General features: G+C 40.0%; 1 protein-coding gene across 2 annotated transcripts in view; it reads right to left on the reverse strand.

Moving 5' to 3' along the window:
* Positions 1-956: 956 nt before the first annotated feature.
* Positions 957-23307, reverse strand: part of LOC141802381 (uridine-cytidine kinase-like 1) — a 31275-nt gene continuing 8924 nt past the window's right edge. Inside the window, exons 3-15 of one of the 2 annotated variants that reach the window (XM_074685933.1) lie at positions 23028-23134; positions 20781-20951; positions 18208-18279; positions 12612-12801; positions 12422-12483; positions 7176-7195; positions 4468-4566; positions 4250-4343; positions 4029-4091; positions 3599-3721; positions 3341-3448; positions 2022-2178; positions 957-1398 (exon numbers count right to left, since the gene is read on the reverse strand). In XM_074685933.1, coding sequence (XP_074542034.1) covers positions 1322-1398; positions 2022-2178; positions 3341-3448; positions 3599-3721; positions 4029-4091; positions 4250-4343; positions 4468-4566; positions 7176-7195; positions 12422-12483; positions 12612-12801; positions 18208-18279; positions 20781-20951; positions 23028-23134 — 1343 coding nt within the window. In that variant the 3' untranslated portion in view covers positions 957-1321. Of the gene's footprint in view, positions 1399-2021; positions 2179-3340; positions 3449-3598; positions 3722-4028; positions 4092-4249; positions 4344-4467; positions 4567-7175; positions 7196-8930; positions 8948-12421; positions 12484-12611; positions 12802-18207; positions 18280-20780; positions 20952-23027; positions 23135-23307 lie in introns of both variants that reach the window. The other variant, XM_074685934.1, reaches the window with a different exon arrangement.

The following is a 23307-nucleotide window of genomic DNA, read 5'->3' on the forward strand; positions in this document are numbered from 1 at the left end:
ATTGGTGTAAGAGATCCCAGTTAGTTGAAAAGCTTTTTCAGTACACTGCAAAAACTGAAATCTTATCAAGTGTTTTTGTCTTGTTTTAAGAAAAACTGCCTGATTATGCTCATTATGAGCCACATTCAACTGAACAGTCCAGAAAAATGTCTGATTTTAAGAACAAAGATTAGGTCTGAATTTCTTGCAACAAGTAAGAAAAATCTGCCAAAGGAACAAGAAGAGTTTACTTAAAAATTAGCTTAAAACTAGAATAATTTCTTAACACCAGTCGATTCAGACCTCATTTTTGTTTTTAAATAACTTAAAACAAGACATTTTTCTTAACTGTTCAGGTGAATGCAGCTTTGTAAGTCTAAAACGACATTTTCTACTGAAAATAAGAAAAAAACACTTGATAAGATTTGAGTTTTTGCAGTGTGATACAGCACACTTTACAATTTATTTTCAATTATTCCATGGACCCTCAAACCATGGTTTGTGGACCCCTAAGGGCCCCACTTTGAGAATTAATACTCTAACAGACTCAGCTGGTTTGTGGACACTGCTCAGAGCCCAGGCAATAGGTCAAGAGTTAAAAAAATGTTAAAAAAGTTAAAAACCCAAACTGATGAGCTTCATCTGAATGATTTACACTGCAAAAAACTAAAATTTTATCAAGTGTTTTTGTCTTGTTTTCAGTAGAAAATGTCTTTTTTGACTCAATATGAACCACATTTAACCAGAGAAATGTCTTATTTCCAACTATTTAAAAACAAAATGAGGTCTGAATTGCTTGTAACAAGTTAGAAAAATCTGCCAATGGAACAAGAGAAAATAAAATTGTATTAAGACATTACTCTAGTTTTAAGCAACTTTTCTAGTTCCATTTGCAGATTTTCTTACTTGTTACCACCAATTCAGACCTCATTTTTGTCTTAAAATGACTTGAAACAAGACATTTTCTAGACTGATCAGTTGAATTTGGCTCATATTAAGTATAACGAGACAATTTTTACTTAACATAAGAGAAAAACACTTGATCAGATTTCAGTTTTTTGCAGTGTAGAGACATGTCCGTACAAGTCCAACACCCAAATGAACTTCTGTTTGCATGACCTCATAAATTCAGACTCGCAGTTGAAACCTAGTGTGTGTGTAACTCCAGGAGCTCATTCCTCTCAGGTGTGGACAGGAAGCAGTGTCCACAGCGTCACCTTATTGGTCAGGAGGACGTTGATGAAGCTGATGAAAGCTGGAGAAAGCTGAGAGGAGTGTCTGTTAGTCACTGCTTTCACAGCTTTAAGTGCTTTTTGTAACAACCCTGATGAGCTCCCTCCCTTCAGAAGTCCATCCCCTCGTCGCTCTCGCACAGATCTGACGGAGCGTCGGTGCCAAAGTAACGATCTCCAAAATTACCTTTGGAGACAAAAGGACAACAGGTGAATTAAAAAGAGAAACAGCGGTGATGTTTTCTCTCCTTGTGGCTACTTTTAAATAAGATCAAGCCTGATAAACTTTAGAGGGGTGAGGAGCAGAACACAACCCTGGAAGTGAGAGTTTTTGAGGACAGAGTGAAACTTCAACAGTCTCTCTGTCTGATTGATGTAATATCTGCAACCGTCAGCTGTTGAAGTATCTTCAGTGGTGTTACCGGAGTTTGTGCAGCACGCTGAACGCTTCAGACCCTCAGAGCGCAGAGGAGCAGCAGCATCTCTCTGCTCCGTGTGATTCAGAGCTGATTTACTATTTATTACCTCCTCTGATAGATTCATGCATCACATTTTCTCATTGCCCTTCACTGCCTGCCAATAAAGGTTGAGGATAATTCATAAAGTTTTGCAGGGGCTGACTCCGGCGCAGATAACTGAGCTGTTGAGCTCTAACAGGTCTGCAAGGTGAGACGTTTCCTTGTTTCTGTTTCACAGTAAGAGCCGAACACGCCTTTGAGTACAGAAACTTTTATGAACGACAGAAAGCAAATGAATAAAATCTATCTGGCATGAAGCTGCTTGTTCAGGAAAGAGGTTTTTCTTCCTCACCGATGCCTGGAATGATGTGGAACTGGTCGTTGACCTCCTTGTCCACGGCGGTGGTGATGATGCGGACTTTGGGGAAGGCGTAGGCCACCGAGTGGACCCCCATCTCTGCCATCAGAAGCGACAATAGGAAGATCTTGTCCTCAGCTACATCGTGATCCTTGAGGAGGGAAAACAGGAGGAAGGAGGAGTAAGGATCAAGGATGTATCGTTGAGATTTAAGCCAATCACACATGAAGATACGTTTCTTTTCTCTGTTTATTGGATTTTTTTTTTATTTAGACTGTTCAGCAGTTCAATAAACAACACTAAGCCACCAAATTATATTCTTTAAAGACTAATATATAATATAATATATATATGAGCTAGGCGCCCCCCTGTTGGTTGTGGCTGCCTGTTGCAGCAGCTCATTTCTTAGTCTATTTCTTGTAATTTTTCCGTCTCTTTTTCGTCATCTTTGCATATGGAGTAGATCATTACTTTGTATGGTTAATTTGTTGGTCAGGGACACTAAACTTTTTGTGTCTTCAGTGATATTTATAAGTCTGGAGATCCTACATGTAACCATGGCTGCATTGTTTACATGTGAAATCAGCTGTTAGCAGCCTGTAGCATGTCAATGCTAACTGGTGCAAGGCCAGATGTTTCCCCACAAGGTGAGGAGAAGGAGGTGAGGACGACTGGTGGTTCTCAGGTGTGAGCGAAGAAGTGACGACATGGACCTGTCCTTCCATCCATCGTTATTGGGAACGTAAGATCTATCTCCAATAAGATGGACGAGCTAGCTGTGCTAACCCAGCAACAGAAGGAAAACCAGAAGGCAGAGTAGCATCATGCTATTCACAGACATGGCTAACAGAGCAAACATAGAGACTGAACAGACTGCTGAAGAAGCTCAGTCCTGGACCCTGTGGAGGTGGAGGCTGGCTGACTGGACAATGATGGACAAGCTGTCATCATCTATTTTCTTGTGGAGCTTTTTGCACTTTCTGTACACTTTCTTACTTTTGTTTTCTTGATTGCTGCTGTGACTCCTCTCAAATTTCCCCTCAGGGATAAATAAAGTATTTTATATTCAATTAATAACTTTGTTCAAAGCAATTGGTAAAATGATTGTTTTTAAGTTATCCTCAAAGCAAGAGTTATTCTTTTAAGAGTGTTTCTTGGGCAAATGCAGCGCTGTTACAGAATCTTGTTGTCAGTAAATGTGTTGTTAGTTGGTGGATTTATTGCAATACCTTCATTCCCCCTTTACACACAGTTCAAGTTTCAGACTCATTCCCTTTAACTGAGTAGAGAGAAAAAGGTTTGTTTGGACGTACCAGCAGCACTCTGACGGCCATAAGAGCCGCCGCTCCGGTGGACACGGTGCTGTCCATCAGGATCACGTAGTCCTCACTGATGTCTTTGGGCAGGCGCAGGTAGTGAAGCTGGAGGAAAGTGAGATAACAATGTGAGAATCAGGACTACTTGGCTGCTCAGTAATAAAAAAAAAAGAGGATGAAAAAGTCAAAAACCTTCATCAAGGATCCTAAATCCTTCTGCAGACTCTACCACTGAACCCCAGAAGTGTGACTTACCTCTGGCTCCCCTGTGTCGTGATTGGTCTGGATGAGGATCTTTCCCAGCCTGATGTCTTTACACACGGCCATCAGAGCCTGCTCCATGGTCTCTCCTGCTCTCAGGATGGAAACACCAGTGATCTACAGAAACACACAGGGGGAAAAAATCATGTTTACAGACAGATGTCACTGTTACATATGACATTGAGCTCGAAACTGAGTCTTATAAACATTTACGCCATTATTTTTAGGATTTATGGTCAAAAAAAGTGTTGTAATCTGAACGGTTTAGAACAATCTTCACAGCTTTTCTCTGTCTTACATCCCCCATGATGCACCACACCCCTCCATCCAGCGTCTGTCAGATTAAACCATGTTTGGGTGGAGGAAAATGTATGTTGGTTGCCCTTGTTGGTGTTGAGCAAAAAACTCAAAAGCAGAGACTCACTCTTTTACCGCTCAGTCTCTTCCCGTCATAGACGCCACCCTGCGGTGTCTCCACGGACACGGGCTGCAGAGGTAAGACCGACACAAATAATTCAGCTTAAAGATGATTTTAGAGAAGAGGAGTGAATTTTCTTTATCCGTCTCCCTGTTTGGAAATGCCTTAAAGTGTAAGTAGGGAGCCGTTTCATCGTGACTCTTTCACGTGAAAAAAGACAAACTGACCTTTAGAGGCAGGAAGGACAGAGCATGTTCTATGAGGAGCCTCATTAATCTCTTGGAGTAGAAGATAAACTCATCTCTGTTCGTCTCCTTGTTCCTACATGGACACACAGAGGTCAGAGGAAACACAGAGACAGAGACGGAGTGTGTCACTTTAAGAGTCAGGATCATATGAAGACCAAGTCCTGAAAAGTGTGGGTTGTGTGTGTGTGTTTCCTGACCTGATGATGGTGTGCATGCCTCGGACCTGCGGCGTGCTCTCCATCACACTGAGGGTTTTGGGCAAAGGCTGACCCTGATGAGCCGAAGCCAGTGCTGATCTGTGAAAATGGATCAGATTCAGAATGAACACATGATGGAGAACTTTTTGAAGGAGTTTCTCACCAAACTATAAGTGAAGCGGTAAAACAGTGATGTGATTTTAGCTGCTTAGCTAGGGTGCAAGTTTCATCTCATGTTATCAGTAAAATAAAAACAAAAACAAAAAAAAACGCCTGGCTGAAATTTTCTCTGGTAACATGTATAGAGCTGTTATTGGAGCAAAATTATCTGTGTGTGCGTAAATGCATCCACAAATGCATGAACTGATCCACAAATGTGTAAACTGATTTGCAAATCAACATCAAGTCTTAAATGGTGGAAAAGTCAAAGTGTTTTTACTTTAAGACCTGGGTTTGAGGTGGGTTAGTTTGCCCTGAGCTCAGTCTTTCAGGAGCAGGCTACCAGTCGGAGCTATTATTGCAGCATTGTGCCTCAACTACTACTTTGTCACACCCTCTTTGGCTCCTTTGGATTATCGTTGCACCCTGCAGTCCTGCCAGTGAGGTGCAGCAAAAAGGATTGACCATTCATTGCCTGGTGTAACTAAAAGTTGGAGTTTTTGAATTCAGTTTCACATTGCCTCACCTTTTGGGAAAAAAAAATTATAATAATGTCTACCTCCACAAAATAATCCAAAGGAGCCAAAGAGGTTGTAAAATTTGTAGTGGCTGAAGCGCAGTGCTACAATAAAAGCGCCATACCTGGCAGCCTGCGCCTGCAAGTCTGAGCTCAGGGCAAACTATCCCGCCTCTTACAGCCTGATTTTTTCTATACATTTGCAAATCACTAGCACGGCAAGACAGTAGCAAAAATCACGTGTACCCAAACAGCCAATGGGGAGGCCCGCCTCAGTTGTAACTAATGATTTGTGCGTATTTTGAGGTCTTGAAGGAAAAACACTGAGACTTTTCAGCCACTTCAGACTAGATATTCATTTACAAATCAGTTTCCACATTTGTGAATTTGAATTTTTTCTCATCAGAAAATCAAACTTTTCTCCACCTTTCAGTGTCCCATGTTTGATGCTCCCTGGCAAAGTCTAAACAGGCAGTTTTGTGGCGTTGAAGGAGACAAGGTCAGTTTTTTTTTATGGTTATTGCGCTGCAGTCAGCATCAGTAAGGGCCTTAATTTGGGTCGCAGACCGCCCTGTGTCTTGACGGACAGCCAATCAGATCCTCCGTCTCAGCGCAGGTGTAATTTTTTGAGTCTACCTTGACATTTTTGTTCCTTTATGGTCAGGATCTTTCAGAAAATGTAAAGGATACTATCGTGATGCTACAATGAGAATGACTGTCTGACTGTGTCCAACCTCAGGAGCAATGGCGCGCTGCGAGAGGCCTTGCTTATGCAGCTCGATGATCCGACTACGTTCAAGAAGAGACAGCTTCTTAGCTTTAGCCGTCAGGAGGGTATGACCGTGTGAATGCCTGACAGAAAATTAAAATTTTGAGCAGATTTTGGCTTTAATAGCATGTGGTCTTAAACTTTTGACCAGGCAATTAGCAACTTATTTCAGTATTTTTTTTTATTCTTTTCATTAAAAGTGCCGAATGTTTTTTGTCACACTTCCCCTTATTGCTTTCGCATATTGTAGCTCTGCTTAAACCTCATTAAGGTCCAAATGTGCAAAATGCATATTCTAGCAATTTTTCAACTGGTCTTAAGATTTTGATCAGGTCTGTCTGAAAGCTGACAAATGTGTGAATCAATTTGCAAATGTGTGTACAGAACCACAAATGTGTAGACTGATTTGCAAATAAAATTCTGGTCTTAAATACATTTAAATGGATGCAAGGCGCCAGAATAATCTACAAGAGCCAAGGAGTGTGAAATGCACAGCAGCTGAGGCGCGACGCTACAATAGCATTTCCACCTGGCAGCCTGCGCCTGGGAGGCTGAGCTCAGGGTAAACTAACCCGCCTCTTAAAGACAAATTTTCTCTACACATTTGCAGATCACTGGCATGAGAAAGCTGAAGAAAAAATCCTGTGTACTCAGTTGTAAGTGATGATTTGTGCAGATTTCCAGGTCTTGAAGAAAAACCACTTTGACTTTTTAGCCATTTGCAAATCAGTCTACACATTCGCAGCTCTGTGCATGCATCTATGGATGCATTTACACACACAAATAATTCTGCTACAATAACAGCTCCGTGATAAATGAAGAGCTGAGCTGGTGTTTGCAGATGTTGCCGACAGGTCACTGCAGAGGAAGTAGGCGTCTTATAAACTCACTTCATGCTTAAAATCAGGACTCTTGCATTCAATTTCCACCATTGGCTCAAGCAAATGAAATAAGCAAGAAATGTGACTCAGCATATGCAGTGGAAACACTTTCAGACACATGCTTCATGGCCAAAAGAGGAAGAACAGTCTTAAAGTTTCTGTTTTGTCCTCACAGCCAGTACACTTCCTGCATGCTCCGTCTGGGCTAAAAGATAAGAGGCATGCTTTGTCTGAACACCCACTGCACAAGAGGATTTTAATGCTTGAAAACGACAAAGTTTGGCCATGAAAAGCATCAAACAAGCATGTGAGGGTTTTTTTTTTTTAACAGAGCCTGCAGAACCAAACAACACTGAGAGAGGATGCACAAGGCGAGCCTCACATATCCCAGCGGAGCTTCCTCTGGAGGAGGCGACAGATATTCATTTGTTGAGTTTGAGCGATGTAAAGATGAGGAGGAGGCCAAAAAAATGCAGGAAGGAAAATATAAGGAAGGACAAGAGTAGAGAGAAAAAGAGAAGGAAAGAAACAGTGTTAGAACAGAAACAGCTCCACTTCATCACCGCTCTGCAACACTGAACAAATTCTCTCGAGTTCAGGACGGAGGAGCAGCCAGCTCGATTCAATTTGTCTTTAAAGTGGGGTTATTTAAGGTGACTCAATTCATTCAGAGACCAACGGGCCCCTTTAAGAGCTGGGAGTACGGGTTAGTCGTCCTTTACTGCTCAGACAGGTGCACTGATGGAGGGTAACAAACAGGTCTCACATCAATACCAGCTACCTGAACAGAAACACCTGAGAGTGGACTGATGTGGGTTAGGAAATCAGGAAATCAGGAAATCAGACCAGAGTGAACAATATTCTGGGAAAAAGAGGAATGAATTTACACAGACTGAATGAATATTTTGTGTGTAGGAAAAAGATTCAGAGTGAAAACAGGGGATGCACTGATTCAACTTTTCTGGTCCCGACACCGACACCAATCTGATACTAGTGTTAAATAATAACCTTCACACTCTTCTGTGGGATACGACTGGTAATATTTTGAGTAAAAGGCAAAAAAGAGTACAGTATATGGAATTCCTGAAGTTAATATTTATTTAAACTATTAAATATATAAAAGTTAACCAGTAATTTGTTAAGACAAAGCTCCAGAATTAGGGATGAAAATTGATAAGATTTTGTCAATACCGACGCCCTTATCGATCTGATTCTGTATAGATTCTCTTATCAATTCCTGTTGTGAATTTTCTTGGTCCAAAAAGTAGCTTTACAGGTCTTCTGTGTCAACAACATTTAATTGAGTTTAAACTGTAAGTGAATAAAATGTAATTGGTCCCTGAGTCTGGATATTTCTGGGCAGAATTAAAAAGAAACAGGTAAAAATTGCACACAATGTGACGTTGATGTACTATGTTGTAATATATTAATAATTCAAGTAGGCCATCTAGTGTCTCAAAGTGGTTATAGCAATCGTTTAAGTTGTTTGGAAGCTTTCCATAGTTATGAAGTCAGCCATGAGCCTTTCAACTGTCTGTTAGCTTTTGACATTTGACATTCTCAGTATTTTTTACAAGGAGTTGATGTGATATGTTTCTGTGATGAAAGTTGAAATTCTACTCCGAAGCTGAAGTTGTACTGATGTATGCTGACTGCTAGCATATCAATGCAGTTTCCCATATATGTTAGAAAAAATTTAAAAGAATTGTGGCACAAAACCACATGTAACATGGATGACAAAACAGGGTATCACAGTTGAAATTTTCTCATTTTTTTGGTCATTGTTCGAAATTAATACTCAGTAAGATTGACAGGTATACCCCATGGACATGAAATGTACCCCTTATCGTAGAATCACTCTTTTGTAGCCTGTAGACTGGTTATACAGTAAAAAGAAAAGTGCATCAGAGGTAACAAAGTAGCCAAGAGCGCCTGTTAAAAAAAAAAGGCAATCCCATCGATACTAGATCCAGCTTTGGGGGGCAGGATTGGACTGATATCCGATACCAGGACTGGAATCAGTGCATCCCCAGTGAAAACAAGCAAATAAATCAAATATAACATTCATCTCTGTTTTTACAGTAAGTATGTCAGGATCACGGAGGAGATAAAGGAACAAAAGAAGCAGCAGTCGTACCTCACAGTGATCTCACGCTGGAATGGTTACACAGCATTCAGCCACGCAAGGGAGGGTCGTGCACGCACAAGCAGATGCACACAAACACAAGTTTGTGTGAACAAACAGTAAAACACAAGAAAAAAGAAAATGTGAGATAAAATGATCAGCAACGCAAAAAAACAATCAGAGCAAAATCATTTAAAAGAAGTTCTGAATTCTCTTTCTTTTCTTTTAGGAAGGTAGGATGAAATAAAACATTTGTCACATGTGTCTTTTCCAGTGCAGAAACTGTCCACTAGCTAGGGCTGTAGCTCCATTTAAAGGATACTACCGTAATGCTACAATGCTCTGCTCTGCATTTATAGATAGTTTTTGTATTTGCAGAATATAATCCAGATTGCACATGTGTTTGTCTTCCAACATTTCAGTGCACCGATGTTGTTTGTGCCAGTTGCACTCATTTAGTGCAGTTTTTCCCTCTATGAGCTTCAAACACATTCTCTATCAATTCAGTTATAATCGGTTTAGATTTGACCATAAAAATCCTACAAGTTTTTTAAATATTTTTTTATTTAGGGTTCATGCTGGTATGCTTAAAATTAATGGTGTTCTGATGGTACAATGTGTATTTGTCCTAATTAAGACATCCATTCTGGTGGTTATTACAAAATGCACCAAATTCTTACATTTTTATTAGTAAAAAAGAGCAAAACCCACATTTTGGAATAAGTGATGCAATATGTAAGAACTTAGTACATAATGCAGCAAAGTTTATCATATATTGCATTCAAGAATTTTATCACAAAATACGGCATTATTACCTCCACCAAGGAGGTTATGATTTGGGGAGTTTGTCTGTGAACAATGTAACTCAAAAAGTAACAAACAGATCTGGATGAAATTTTCAGGAAATGTTCAAAATGGGATCAGGAAGAAGTGATTACACTTTGGAGGTGATCCAGATCACCGTCTGGATCCAGGACTTTTTTAAAGGATTCTTTATCATTGTGAGATAGGGCCGTTTTCACCATATGTGTATATAACTCTACCATAAATGGTCGGATTGTTTTGCAAAACAATACAAGACAAGGTCACGATAATTTATAACAGGTGTTAAAGTACGATCCAGATCCTGGCAATATTCTGTATACTAAGATCAGGAATATGTAATATGTACTGGGTCATCATGGTTTTCAACACTGTCAGGAAACAAATTATCGTACAAACCTGCAACTAACACCAAAAAGTATCAAACAGTCTTCTGAAAGGGAGTATAACATTAAAGTAGGACTTAAGTGTTGGTGGAGGTCTGCACTCTCTGAGTGCTTTTTTAGTTACATAAGGGTCTAGATCCCACTATGGGAACCACTGATCTAAAGAAAATGGAGATAAAGTTGAAAAGAGGGCCAAAGACTGATGGCGCTAGCTCTGCTAGCTTTAGCCACTCTCTAAAAATTAAAAAAATTCACAATTTTTTGGGGGTAGTTGTGAGTAAATTGAGCGCAATTTTCCTTTTGCTTTCTCAGTGGTAGGAGTCAAATTTATATTTACATGGCGAGGATTTTAGTCGCCCTTAAACATCCCATGTTGCTTCCCTTTCTCAAGAAACAAAATAACAGAAGTGCAAAGTTTGATTTTGGGCTGCCACTTTAACTTGGTGCAAATATGAGAAACAGGGCAAAAAAATCCAAACTTTAACAGATTTTACTCAGAAGTCTGAATGGCTGAAAGATTTTCCTAACTTTGGACACCTATTCCACCGTTTGTCACCGTTTGAGAGCCAGAGCATGAATCCCTGTTACCCACTGCAGGTGTCATCACTGTGAGCGTGAAAGATGTTGGACTGCTGGTCATTAATGAACATGTTGGAGGTGGAGCAGATCATACTTTGGTACAGGTCATAAAGCGTCTGACGCTACAGTGAGGCCAGGGAAGATGGAGGACACCTGTCCTGGTTTTATGCGGTCGTTAATCTCAGGTAACTGGACCTCCAGCTTAAATGGTTCACTGGGCTTTAAAGAGGGGAAATGGGGATACAAGACGAAGGGTGCCTTTAAAGAAGTCTGTGTGTGGCTGGAGGTTGTGTGTTTGGAGTTTTTTATTCAAAATGTTAAAATGAAACTATAGTTTAGTTTTTTCTTTGTATCCTAAAATTCTCTCAACAAATTTCTCTCAACGTCCAACACAGCTGCTGAAGTCTCTTTTTCTGCTTTGTGTTGATAATCTCTTTATTCTGTGTTGTTTTAGGAGCAATCACTAACTGCAGATTAAAGCTACCTTTAAAGAATTTTCTGTTTGAGTTGATTCATTGCCTCTTTTGCTGGTTTTATTTTGTAAATGCGTGAGTAGTTTTTTTATCACTGATGCTCTTGCTTAGTTTTGCGAGTCACAAAAACTAATTTTAGTCTTTTTTTGCAACAAAGTAAAAATTCCACACAGGAGCTTTAAACTGTGAACTGAGTAAGTCATGGAAATCAGCCAATACCTGAAGCTAAATGGTTTTGACCTGTGCAGAAAACAGCAGGAGAGCCTGACTGTCATTTACCTCGCCTGGCCACTAGAGGGAGGAAGTGTTCAGAAATGGGCTGAGGCAGCATTTCATCAAGAAAACTGGTCATTGTTAATTAATTTGTCCAAAATTACTTTTACTTTTTATAACAATGTAAATGTAAATGTAAAGGGATGTTTGGCTACAGGATTTTTTTTATTTTTTTTCATCATGTGACTAATTTGTGAGAGAAGGGGCAGATAGTATACGAATTTTTTTCCTACTCACTTTATGGGTATTTAATTTTTTTTGTTTTATGGATTTTTTGTACAACTAAAGTAAAAATCTAAACTAAACATGCATATTGGTTTGATTTTATAATGTCTTCTGTCTTTTCTTCAGGCTTCTGTGATTTTATTTTCAGTTTTTAGAGCAGAAATAAAAAATCACCCAATTTTTTTGAAAGTTCTAAAATAAAATCAAATAGCCCCTTGTTTTCTCGTTTTTTTAAATTGTTTTCTGAACGGAAAATCCAATTACCAAAACATACACGGACCTTTTGCAAATATTTCACGAAACCCTAGGGAAAAAATAATTTGCAGATTACTCAAGTGAGGTCATGTCTTGAAAACCTTTTTTTTTCTGCACACCAAAGTTTAATTTTCTCCTTCACTAAATCTTTGAAAATTCTACAACAGCACAAAATAAATGTTTGTTTGTTTGAGTCTTAAACCAGAACAGGCTTTTAAAACTGGTAAATTTACTGATTTCAAGGTTACTTTTTGTGAACTTCATGGCTTCCTGAGTTTTGTTTAAAATACTTTATCAACAGTGTCTAACTTTTATCTGAGTTGAAGCAGCACTTTTCTTACAAAGAAACCATTACAGACCGGACAAAAGACCTGAATCTATAAAGCAGGAAATAGCCAAAAGTTGAGGCAAATGTTCAGGTGAATCAGTTAGAGCTTTATCACGACCTAAATGGACCAAATGAAGCAAAGAGAAGCAGAGAAACTCTCACCTTCTCCAGCTGGCTGTGAACATGCTGAACAATCAAATCCAGTGCTACAAAGTTTTCCCCACCTGAAAAATCAAATACAAGATACAAAGTGGTAAAACTTTGGGGACAAGGGATGTAGAAGATCTGGCAGGTGGAAATAAGTGGAGATAGCAGAAAATTCAGAGGCCTCAGTACAAAACGTTTGACCAACCTCTTGGCACCACGATGTCAGCAGACTGCACCGTGGGCTCGATATACTGCTCGAACGCTGGTTTGACAAACTTGTTGTACTGTTTGATGATGCCGCTGATGTCCCGTCCACGCTGGGAAATGTCCCTCTTGAGCCTCCGTATCAGGCGGATGTCAGAGTCGGTGTCTACGAACACCTTCATGTCTAGCAGCTAGCAGACAGGCGGGGGAAGAGGAAAAAGAAATGATGAGCAGAGAATGGATTCAGCGATTGATTTTGTCTTTAACATTTTGCAGAATCAGAAATAATATTGACATTAATTTTCATTTTAAGGAGACTTTATTTTTCAGGGATGTAACAAACAGGGCTGCGCTGCTTTGCTGCTCACTGAAGACATATTTTCAGAGCTACTTCCTCGAGTTGACATTTTTACAGCTGGAATGTGACGTTTGGGTCAGGACAAGTTGAAGGATCAAAAGAGTAAACCAGAGACATCAGTTATATGTGTCACTCTGAAGAGTCAGTCAGCCGTTCAGCCGTCCACTAAGCTCCATTAAACTGAACCTCAGCTCAGCAGAACCAGGAAAAATCAATGAGGCAGCATCACAACAGAGCGGCAGCAACAGAGAGGCAACAGCACCAAAAGAACTATCGACGCCTCCTGAGATGAAAAGAAGTTTGTGAGTGATTTAAATGACGATGACAGCGGCGTGTTAAAGGTATAACTCAGATGCACAACAAGGCAGTGGATTCTGCTCGCTGTAAATCTGACGAACCAAAAGACAGCATGTTGCTGGATAAGCACGGCTGTCAGCCTATGGGAGGGGAGGGATGAGGAGTGGGTTGATCCCAGAGGTTAGAGAACAAGGCCGAGGCTGTAGATCATTTTCTAACCTGCATCAGGGAAACGCACAGCTGCTTTTTGTCACAAGGAAAAAAAGCAGCTGGGGTCAGCTTAAGTTAACCTTTCTCAGCCATTTGGTGAGAAAGTCGCAGGTTATTGATTTCTTGTTGCCCTCTGCCAATAATACTTTAGATGTTTAAAAAAAGAGTAAATAGTTCCTATTTCAGATTTTCCCATCCAGATAATTCATGTTTTTTTTCTATTAAAAAAGAACAAAACAAAACAAAACAAACTGCAGTTCCTTGAGTATCCACTTGGGGCTGGCTCCAAACAATAAGAATCCCCATTAGCTCCCATTTTAAATTGCCCATTTTGGCTGGACAAATATCATGTTTACAACCTGGTACAAAAAAATGATGTGGTCTGTGTAATCTATTCTCGAACATACACTTTGCCAGTAGGTAAGGATGTTACAGCCATTACAGATTTTTTAGCTTCTGATCCGATTTTGTCATGATATGTTTTGCCGGTATAGATCTGATACTGATTCGAAATCGATTCGGTACAGATAGCCTTCTCTGATTAATCCCAGTGGGTGATTCCACTGTAAAAAGGGATGCAAGATGCAATTTCTGCCGATATGATGATGTTTAACAACTCATTTAGCCGATATGGGTATTTTTCCCTGTGCACATAATTGCAGAGCTCATCAACTCTCTTCTGCATTGGAAGTAATCTTCATTTCTCGTGTAAAATTAGATAAATATATATTTGCTTTTAAACAGCAAAATCAAATTAAAAAGATAAATCCTACTTAAAAGCTGGATGATCCGCTTCCTGAAAAAAATCAGAACATTATCCACAACTAGGGATGTGTACCAAATTAGGTACTTTTATAGGTACCGACTGAATTCTGTCAAGTACCAGGTACCGATTCATGTAAAATCATAAGGTACCATGTTTAGGTACCTAAATACATCCTTGTGACTGTGAGGGAGTGGAAGAGCAGGTGATTTTCCATGCTTAACATGAAGACAGCATTGCAAGGTTATATATTGAAAAATACATATATTAAATTGAAAAAATATATAAATTTTATTGCTAAACAAATTAATATTTTTTACCACTTAACACAAAAAAATTACCAAAAATTGGTATCGTTGAGTACCGTGGTGATTACCAGGTACTGGGCATCAGTACCGTATCGTTTCAAATGTGAAAGGTTCCCATCCCTACCCACAATCAGGGCAAAGTTGGCCTAGTCTACAGTCAGTAAACATCACCTGTGTTTACAGCTAACATATGAGAAATGCAACTGAACAGCAATTGAATAAAATGGTTTACTTTGGTAAATGGTAAATGTGCCTTAAGTAGTTAGATACATGCACCTTACAGACTGCTGCTCAAATTCAAGTTTGACTTAAAACAGGAGCCAAAAATGGGACTGCTCAATCTGAACTGTGCAAACAAAAATCCCAAAAAGTGCAAAAATCTCTGCAGCTTCAGCCCATTTTATCAGCTTATTATAACGGTGGAATTTGATGTGTTGGCCGATAAGCAATATTTTATTTTTAAGCTGATATTGGCCGAAACCGTTAACTTGCCAATATTATCGTGCATCCCTAGTTGTTAATGATGAATCAAATTTGTTCTATTAAAGTGAGCCCTGTTGGTATCTCCTTGAGGAACACTCACTTTACAAATGTTGCTAGACGCTGTTTTACTGTCATTGTTTTCCCAAGAGAAGTAGTCCCACACAGCGGACATGTTTGCAACGTGGTTTGATTTACAGCAGCCGTAAAGTGTGATGGTGCTGAAAACGTCAAAACTGGAGCAGTCCCGATCACGTAACGAAATCAAATACTATCCGATCCTCCAAAAATGGCTATATCGGGCGCTGATACCAACCAGTGTATCAAATCGGGACAGCCCGACTAGTGGGTAATTTTTTGTTATGGCTCATTTATTTTGAAGGTATCAGGATAATCACAAGCGGGGACTGCCAGGCAGCTGAAGCCCTGCCTCCAACCCTCAAATCTACTTCTAAATCAGAAAACAAAAGAAAAGGAGTGTTCGACAGAGTTTGTTTGAGGTGCTCTTTGGAAAGGGATTCAAGAGTCCAAGAAAAAAAAAACAGAGACTCCAAGGCACTCTCTAAATACTATCAAAATGCCTTTATTTAACGGCATTTCTTCTACTTCTAAATCAGTTTGAGTCAATATATCCAACATGACAATCAGCTAAAAAACTTCTCTTTCGAAAACCAGCGAGGGAAGTTGCTAAGAGTACGACAAACTGTCATGAGTTTTGAGACTTATAACATCATCTACATGCAGATCAGCTGTTGTTTTAACATTATATTGAGGGAAAAGGTTAGAAAATGTGAGACTTTATAAAGTGTGCTGTCAATGAATTTTGTCAAAAGATCACGCCCACTTTAAGGAAAGGGAAGTTCATGCAACAATAAAATTCAATAATGGGTTTGAGATCAAGCTTTAAGTGTTTTGACTTCACTTTTGGGGGGCTTCACATGTCGCCCATCTTTTAATAATAAAGAAATTTACTTGGATAATTCAAAGTCTATAATTTCACACTGGCTGTCAAAGCAGCCTCAGATTTTATGAGATTAGCTCAGTGTGTTTGAGAACAGCTGCTGTGCTCTCAGCAGTTTGGTAAAATCTTTAACAGATAAATCATCTCATTCTAATCGCTAACGTTGACATCTGTGAGCAGCATCCTCCTCTTTGAAACCAGACCTCTTCATTAACATATCAGATCTACTGCAGTAATTGACTACAACCACAGGAATGGACTTGGACACCATTAATCACAGCAGACAACGGCTGTTATAGCGTGAATCAGAGGGTAATCAACATCAGAGCTGAGGTCTCAGGGGGGGTGCGGTGTCTTATCATCACGGTCCAGCTCACACCCTCAACGGCTACGTTGTAAAGTCTGCAGAGTGAATTTCCTTCCACTCACACATAAACATAAATACAAGCTGCTGATGGCTTTAAATTTACCACTGGTCTGAATTTATACTGCTGTGTGAACATTTTTAAAAACCTTTATTTTGAAATGATGATGTTCTGGGTTGACATTCAGAGAGGAGGGGTGGATCCGAATAGTCCTTCCTAAGTCCTTTCCTATCCACTTTACCTTAACCCGGATAAAAAACGTCACAGGGTCAAGGGAAGGAGGGGAAAAGATGAGAGGAAAGGAGAACTGCGGCCAAAGAGGAATTCGACTACACTTTCACTTTGATGTCACATTTATGTGACAACAATTACTTGTGACGTAGGTAAGCCACGACGAACTACAATGTTTCGAAAATGAACTACAAGAAGCGCATTTGTCTTGTGCCTTATCTCACAGGTTCGTTTCGTGTCTTCACCGGTTAACATCAACAATCCATGATCAGAGGATTTACCTGTGATGGTGTTTTGTTTTTGGTCATGCAGTGTGTGTTTCCTGCTCACAGCTGTGAGCTTCGTGAGAGCATCTATAAATGTTGACAGTCTGAAGCCTGATAACACAAGAGGACTCTTGGATAATACAGCAGACTGTCAGAAACACTATACCCCCTGTTTCATTCACATATATCATTACGAACATTGTTTGAATTCATTATATTTGGAGTATTGTAAAAGTACTCATTTGTCCTTCTTTTATTGATTTTAATAAACTTTATTACTTCTATCATTTGTGACTCATTGTTTCAGTTCGGAGTTGCAACCAAACGTTTCGGGTTATAAATCTTTTTGACATTCATACATCGTGAACACAATAAACACATTCAGGCAGACACATGATGGTAAATGTTAGAAAAGCAACAGTCTCTCACATAATTTCCGTCCCTTCTCCATCGTAAGTTTTCGTACACTTTCGGCAGTAGCCGTGTCTATACACGTCACGTGCAGCAAGGCATTATGGGTTTTCTTCTCCTTTTTCTTTTGAAAAGGATGGTCCGGTGTTTCCTAAGCTAAAGGAGATATTTAAGGAAGCAACGACCCTCCTTTCCTTAACTTTTGGAGAATTCGAACAGCATTTATCATGGCCGACGCTTGAATGCTTCCGGGTCATTTCTTCAGTTAGGAAGGTTCCTTATCAAAAAAGGACTATTCGGATGCACCCGAGGTTTATGTTTCAAGCAAGTCTCAGCTTCACTGTAAATTACTCAGAGGCTTCGCTCTGGCTTCCCTCAGTGGTATGAGCCCCGGTAAAAAAACTTAACTAAAATAACATCATCATAATACAGATTAGTAAAAAGTAAACACTCAGTCAGCCCTGATTATCTGCCAGTCATGTCCTTATGAATCATTTTCTCTGATGGATAAATTAGATTGTTCAACCTTCTCGCTAAGAATCAGGAGACTCACGATTATCACGATTATTATTCACTGTCTGTTGGTTTCCTGTGAGCAGACAGTCATTAATTAAGACTGGCACAGAGCACAGAGCAAGAAAGAAAGGATAAAAAGATCCAGCTCAGAAATGTTTTGATAGGATCAATGAGAAAGTGATAAATTGCACCAACTGGTGTGTCACATCTGTGAATTAAAGGGCCATGTCAAACTGTTACAACTTATGTGAGTTGGACAAAATGAAAAAGGATAAAAAAATAAGTTACAGTTTCAGGCCACATAGGATAATTTTGTTTGGTACATCTAGTTCACCATGCTATTAAATTTAACACAGCAGGCGAATTATAAAATGCAGCTAATTATGGAAAATAATCTAAAGGCTGAAACAGCAAAGAGCGATTTTTCTTACCTTGAGCAGTTCTTTGTTGGCAAAAGCCAGGATACCCTCAAAGATGACGACGTTGGCCCCGTACACAGTTTTCTAAGAAGAACAAATCAAAGATTTTATTTATTCATTTATTTTTGTGCAGCAGAAACATCAAGGAATAGCATTCGATAATAGACAACTCTCAACAGGAAGAAAGTGAACACAGGAGAAAGACAGTCATAGATAAGTGAGTCAGACACAGGGGAATTCTGTGTCACATACTGTGCATTTGGAAAGCAGAACAACCCTTTACTTTGTCTTTGTTTACTTAACTTGAAAACATAAAGTGCATCAAATTTGTCACTTAACTACTATGACATTAAACTAATGATGAAAAAAATTATTGGGTGAAAGTAGGGCTGGGGGATATATCGAATATACTTGATGTATCGCGGGTTTTTGCACGTGGGGTATATAAAATGACTATATCACAATCATCAAATACAAATGTTTACAGACGTCAGAACGTGAATCTCTTCTGTGATTCGCTCTCTGCTGCTCAGCCGGTGCTCCTCACACAGCGAGCACTGCACCCCCCTGCCCACCCAGAAAAATTCTCTTGCTCATGCGACTTTTGGTGTGGAGGAGAGGAGAGGAGAGAGAGGAGGAAAAAAGTCGCTTGAACGTCTCATCAGTCGCAGGTTGTGGGTTCCTGGGGCTTGTTCTAGAGTGTAGTTGCTTATTTGGGCTTGCTTTGCTGTCAATATGATTCCTGATTCTCTTCCAACTTTCCAAAATGTGAAATAAACGCGACATGGTTTTAACTTTCACTTTTCTGATTGCCATACTCCAAGATGACAATGTCAGGATTCAGTCAGGATTCAGTTGAGAACCAGCACGTCGTCCTCACCTTTTTCTCCTCACCTTGTGGGGAACATCTGGCCTTGCACCAGCTAGCACTGATATGCCACAGGCTGCTAAGAGCTGATATATAGACAATGCGGCCATGGTTACATGTAGGATCTCCAGACAAACACAGGAGCAAAAATAGTCAAAATATCACTGAAGAAAAAAACAATTTGGTGTCCATGACCAACAAATAAGCCATACAAAGCAATGACTTACTCCAAATACAAGGATGATGGAAAAATTACAAGAAACAGACAAAAAAGAGAGAGATGCTGCAGCAGGCAGTCACAACCAACAGGGCGGCGCCTAGCAACATTGATGGAAATAAATCTTGTGTCATTGCAGAAGCTTATCGAAACAATGCTACAGCAAATGTGTGCCGTAATCAAAGCTAAAGGCGCTCCAGCCAAATATTAGAGTGTGTGACCTTTTTTATGGTGACTTTTTTTTGGCCAGGCTGTGTATATCTGTTTCCTATAAGTCAGCAAACAGATCAGCTACATGTAGCGCACAACAGCAGAACATGTTAGCACACCAACAAACAGCTGGAGCCGTGTTCATGCTCCTAACTGTTATCAGGTTAACCTCATCATTAAACCTCCTTACAACCAAAGAGGGAAAGAAATGTGTGTGTGTGTGAGTTTGAGACTGTGTGTGTTTGTGTGTAAGTGTGAGAGAGATTAATCACTGTCTCTATTTAAGACAAAATGCTGCTGAGTATGTCACAATCCCATTACCTTCCACTGACCAGCTTCATGCTAAAGTCAATGGACTGGACACTTCAGTATTGATTCAGGAGGAGGGAGAAAAAGAAAGAGGGACAGACGGAGAGAAAGAGGGGGGAACAAACTGAGAGAGACAGCGAGCGTTCAGGCGCAGTTTGTGTGTGAAAAGCAGAAAGTGAATTCTAAAGAAACAGATGAGTGTTTATCGATTTGTTCATTTCCCTGTTCTCTGCGAGGAGATGATTTAGAGGCTCTGTAACGTGTGAAAGTGTAGCCAGAGAGAAAGAAGGTGCCCTCTGCTTTTACAAGCGACAGAAGAAGCTACTACACCCTCTTCCTCTTCCTCGTCCTCTTCCTCGCCTGTATAAAACACTCAGAAGAACATAAACACACGGAGAGCGTATACGTAGAGCCTGGAGCCTCCTGGCAGCCCTCAGCCCCCCTGAGGCCCCAGGCTTAATTACATTCACTCCACTACAAAAGGGCCATAAAATGATTTCAGAGGCACAAGTCGTGATAGGCGATTTCCCGCGTGGTGTTGTGCCTTTCAGCCATGAAATTACATTGCAAAGAAATAGAGAGGAGTTGTCAGAGGGCTACAATACCAGATTGATTCTTCACCACGCTTTCAGGAGGGGGATTGCTCTCTTTGCTTGGGTTAATGTCCTGCACACTAAATCCTTAATAATTAGCTAATTAGCAGGCGTCTCAATTGGCACTGGCTCTATAACATCCCAAGAGGTGTTCAGTGATTTGTAACAGCTATGGTAAGTTTAACTGGTAAATTAAACTAAGACTGGAGCAGAATTATTCAGGGATGTGATTGGGAGAGGATGAAAAAGCAAAATTTACACATTTGAGTCAGAGATTCAAGACATTTGCAGGCGATGAATCTTTCTCCAGTTAAATGATGCTAAAGATCTAGTTTAGTAACTTTTTTAAGAGTTAAGCACAGTAAAGGCTCGGTTGAGACGATCTTACCCATTCCTTTCGTCTGCAATGAGTTGTGAAGTCGTACACCGGGACTTTGACGCTTTTTCCTTTCTTCAGCTTCCTGATGACGCTGATCAGCAACTCGAAGTCGAAGGCGTCTGGGTGGTCGAAGTTGTACTCGTTTTTGGCTGCGAGTTCCTGCTCGTCTTTGTTCAGCACCTGACACACAAGACAGGACATTTTAAGACGGTGGTTTTAATGAAAATCAGACAAAATTCACATTTCCTGCCAAGGAAGCAAATCCAGCTACAGACCGTTTTCATCTCTTGGTTCTCTGTGTTCAGACTGTGAAATCAGAACACAAAGTTTCTTGTTTTTTATGAGAGAAAAAATTTAAATGTGCAGCAGTGCTGTCAGGCGAATAAAAAATTAATCTAATTAATTACAAGATTTGTAATTAATTAATCTAATTAATCGCATTTTAATCTCATATCTGCTTAAGGTCCCCAGATAAAGAATCTGAATTCTAGGACATTAGCAGCTCTTCGGATTTGTTTTCAGAGGCGGGACCTAAAAAAAAATCAGCAGCTGGTGATTGGACGACCATTATGATTGACACACTCACCATAGACCAATCCACAGCAAGCCACGGTTTGACGTAGCTTATGTGCGCCGCTGCTGAGAAACAATAGACAAACAACTACAGGAACACGAGAAACAGCTGTGAAAATGGCGTTAGACAACTGCTGCTGTTTTTGCAGCTCCCGCCTCTCTTCCCTGATTGGGCCGGTCAGAATTTAGCCGAGTGAATTTGTTGGTCAATAGACGTAGTCTCCCTGACGTCACCAGTCTGTTTCTGAAATGGAAATTGAAGCAGATCGGCTATCACGACCATATTGGTAGTGGGAAGGGGTTTGCGTACAGGAGACGTTTTTTGAACCAGGCTGGAAATAGGTTGATTTCTGCTTTGAAAAGAGCTTTTTTTGGTCTTGGTGTGTTTGTGACTTCTGGTACTTCTGGAGCCAGGCTCAAGCGGACACTTGAGAAACAGAAGATTTTAGCACTTCAGCATTGTCCCATATTCTTAGACCAGAGGTTGCCGCTTGCTATAGATATCAATTCAGTTGCAACTGTTTATTGCATCTCTAGAAGTAAACTATATCTTTCAGTGGGGGAGGCAGGGTCTGGCGGAGCTTGTCAATCAAAATCATGCTCGTAAACTACTCTGGGTGAGAGCGTTTGCTTTGGACGAGAGCACAGCATGAATATGAGGAGAAGATGTGAGATGACAGAGGCATAGCGAGACGCTACAAGTCGGTAAAGTTCAGGCAACTCACGCTCCAACTGAGGATGTGTCGCGGTAGTTCAGAGAGAAAGAGCGGCGCCATCGTGAGAACAGACGACGGAGATCATGGAGAGGATCAAAGGATGGAGCGCCTGAGATGAGCGTGATCTAAAAAAGCATGTTTTGTCTGTCTTTTGGATCAAAAACAGGGAGAGAGACATAAAAGAAGAGAGTCCACTCTTCTTAGGTGGTTTTGGTTTTTATATAGTCAGAGAAAACAGTTTTATTTGGGTCTTGAAAGATTGTTCAAGATGCCCTAAAAATACCTGGCAGCCAATGAGTAAATCTTGCGTTAGTTTTTGTAACGCATTAATTTGCGTTGAAGTGACAGCCCTAATAAAAAACTGAAATGCAAAGCTTTATTGAATTTCTATATTTCAGCATCCAGATTTATATTTGAGTGAATAATTTCACTGAACTCTTTCTGTAACACACTCATTTTCCTGTTAACTGACATACCCAGACGCTGGAAAGCATCAGAGCAGGTTTTTCCTCTAAGAACAAAACTCAACATCTCACTCAATAATGTCCAATCGATAGAAACGTGTCGACAAAATAGATTTTGTAGGAATCTGTGAGCAAAGCAAACTGAAATTACAGACAGTCCCAGAGGAGAGGGCGGTGTTATTGATACGAACTATTGTGTTCAATCGTTTTCCGTCAGGAGCTTTTACTTATTACGCTGAAATCAGCACTAATGGACATGCTCATAATGAAGGAGACAGAGTTTGATTTTACATTTGTATTTAATCTCCACTCACTGTGAATTATTTCATAATCAAACTTTAATTAATTAAAATCAAAGACCTGCTTCAAAATGCTGATGAGGTTACTTATTTAGCTAATTCAATATTCAGAGGAGTGATTACAGCTGTTTACACAGCGGTTTGTTCACTCCTGCATCAACGCCTGGCTTATACTCAGATCCATTAACCCTCTGGATCCTGTACCTTATAGAAAGAGTCCATGGAGAGCAGAACCACCCAGGGAACATCCAATGCTTCAATGATCTTGTTGGCGACGGTGGTTTTCCCAGAAGCACTTCCTCCACACAGACCTTCAGGAGCAAAACACGAAGAACAAAAGCAAAGTTAAAAAAACAAACATCTGCAGATTTGGATTATTTCATTTTGTATCTAGATTACAGGATGGACAGACTTCAAAACATTGTTGACAAAAATCGAGAAATTTAGTTTCCAACAACATTTTTATTGATAACAATTAGAGCTG

Source organism: Halichoeres trimaculatus, unplaced genomic scaffold, assembly GCF_033239565.1.
Source record: "Halichoeres trimaculatus isolate MK-OKI-2021-1 unplaced genomic scaffold, fHalTri1.1 fHalTri1_scaffold_13, whole genome shotgun sequence".
Lineage (NCBI taxonomy): Eukaryota > Metazoa > Chordata > Actinopteri > Labriformes > Labridae > Halichoeres > Halichoeres trimaculatus.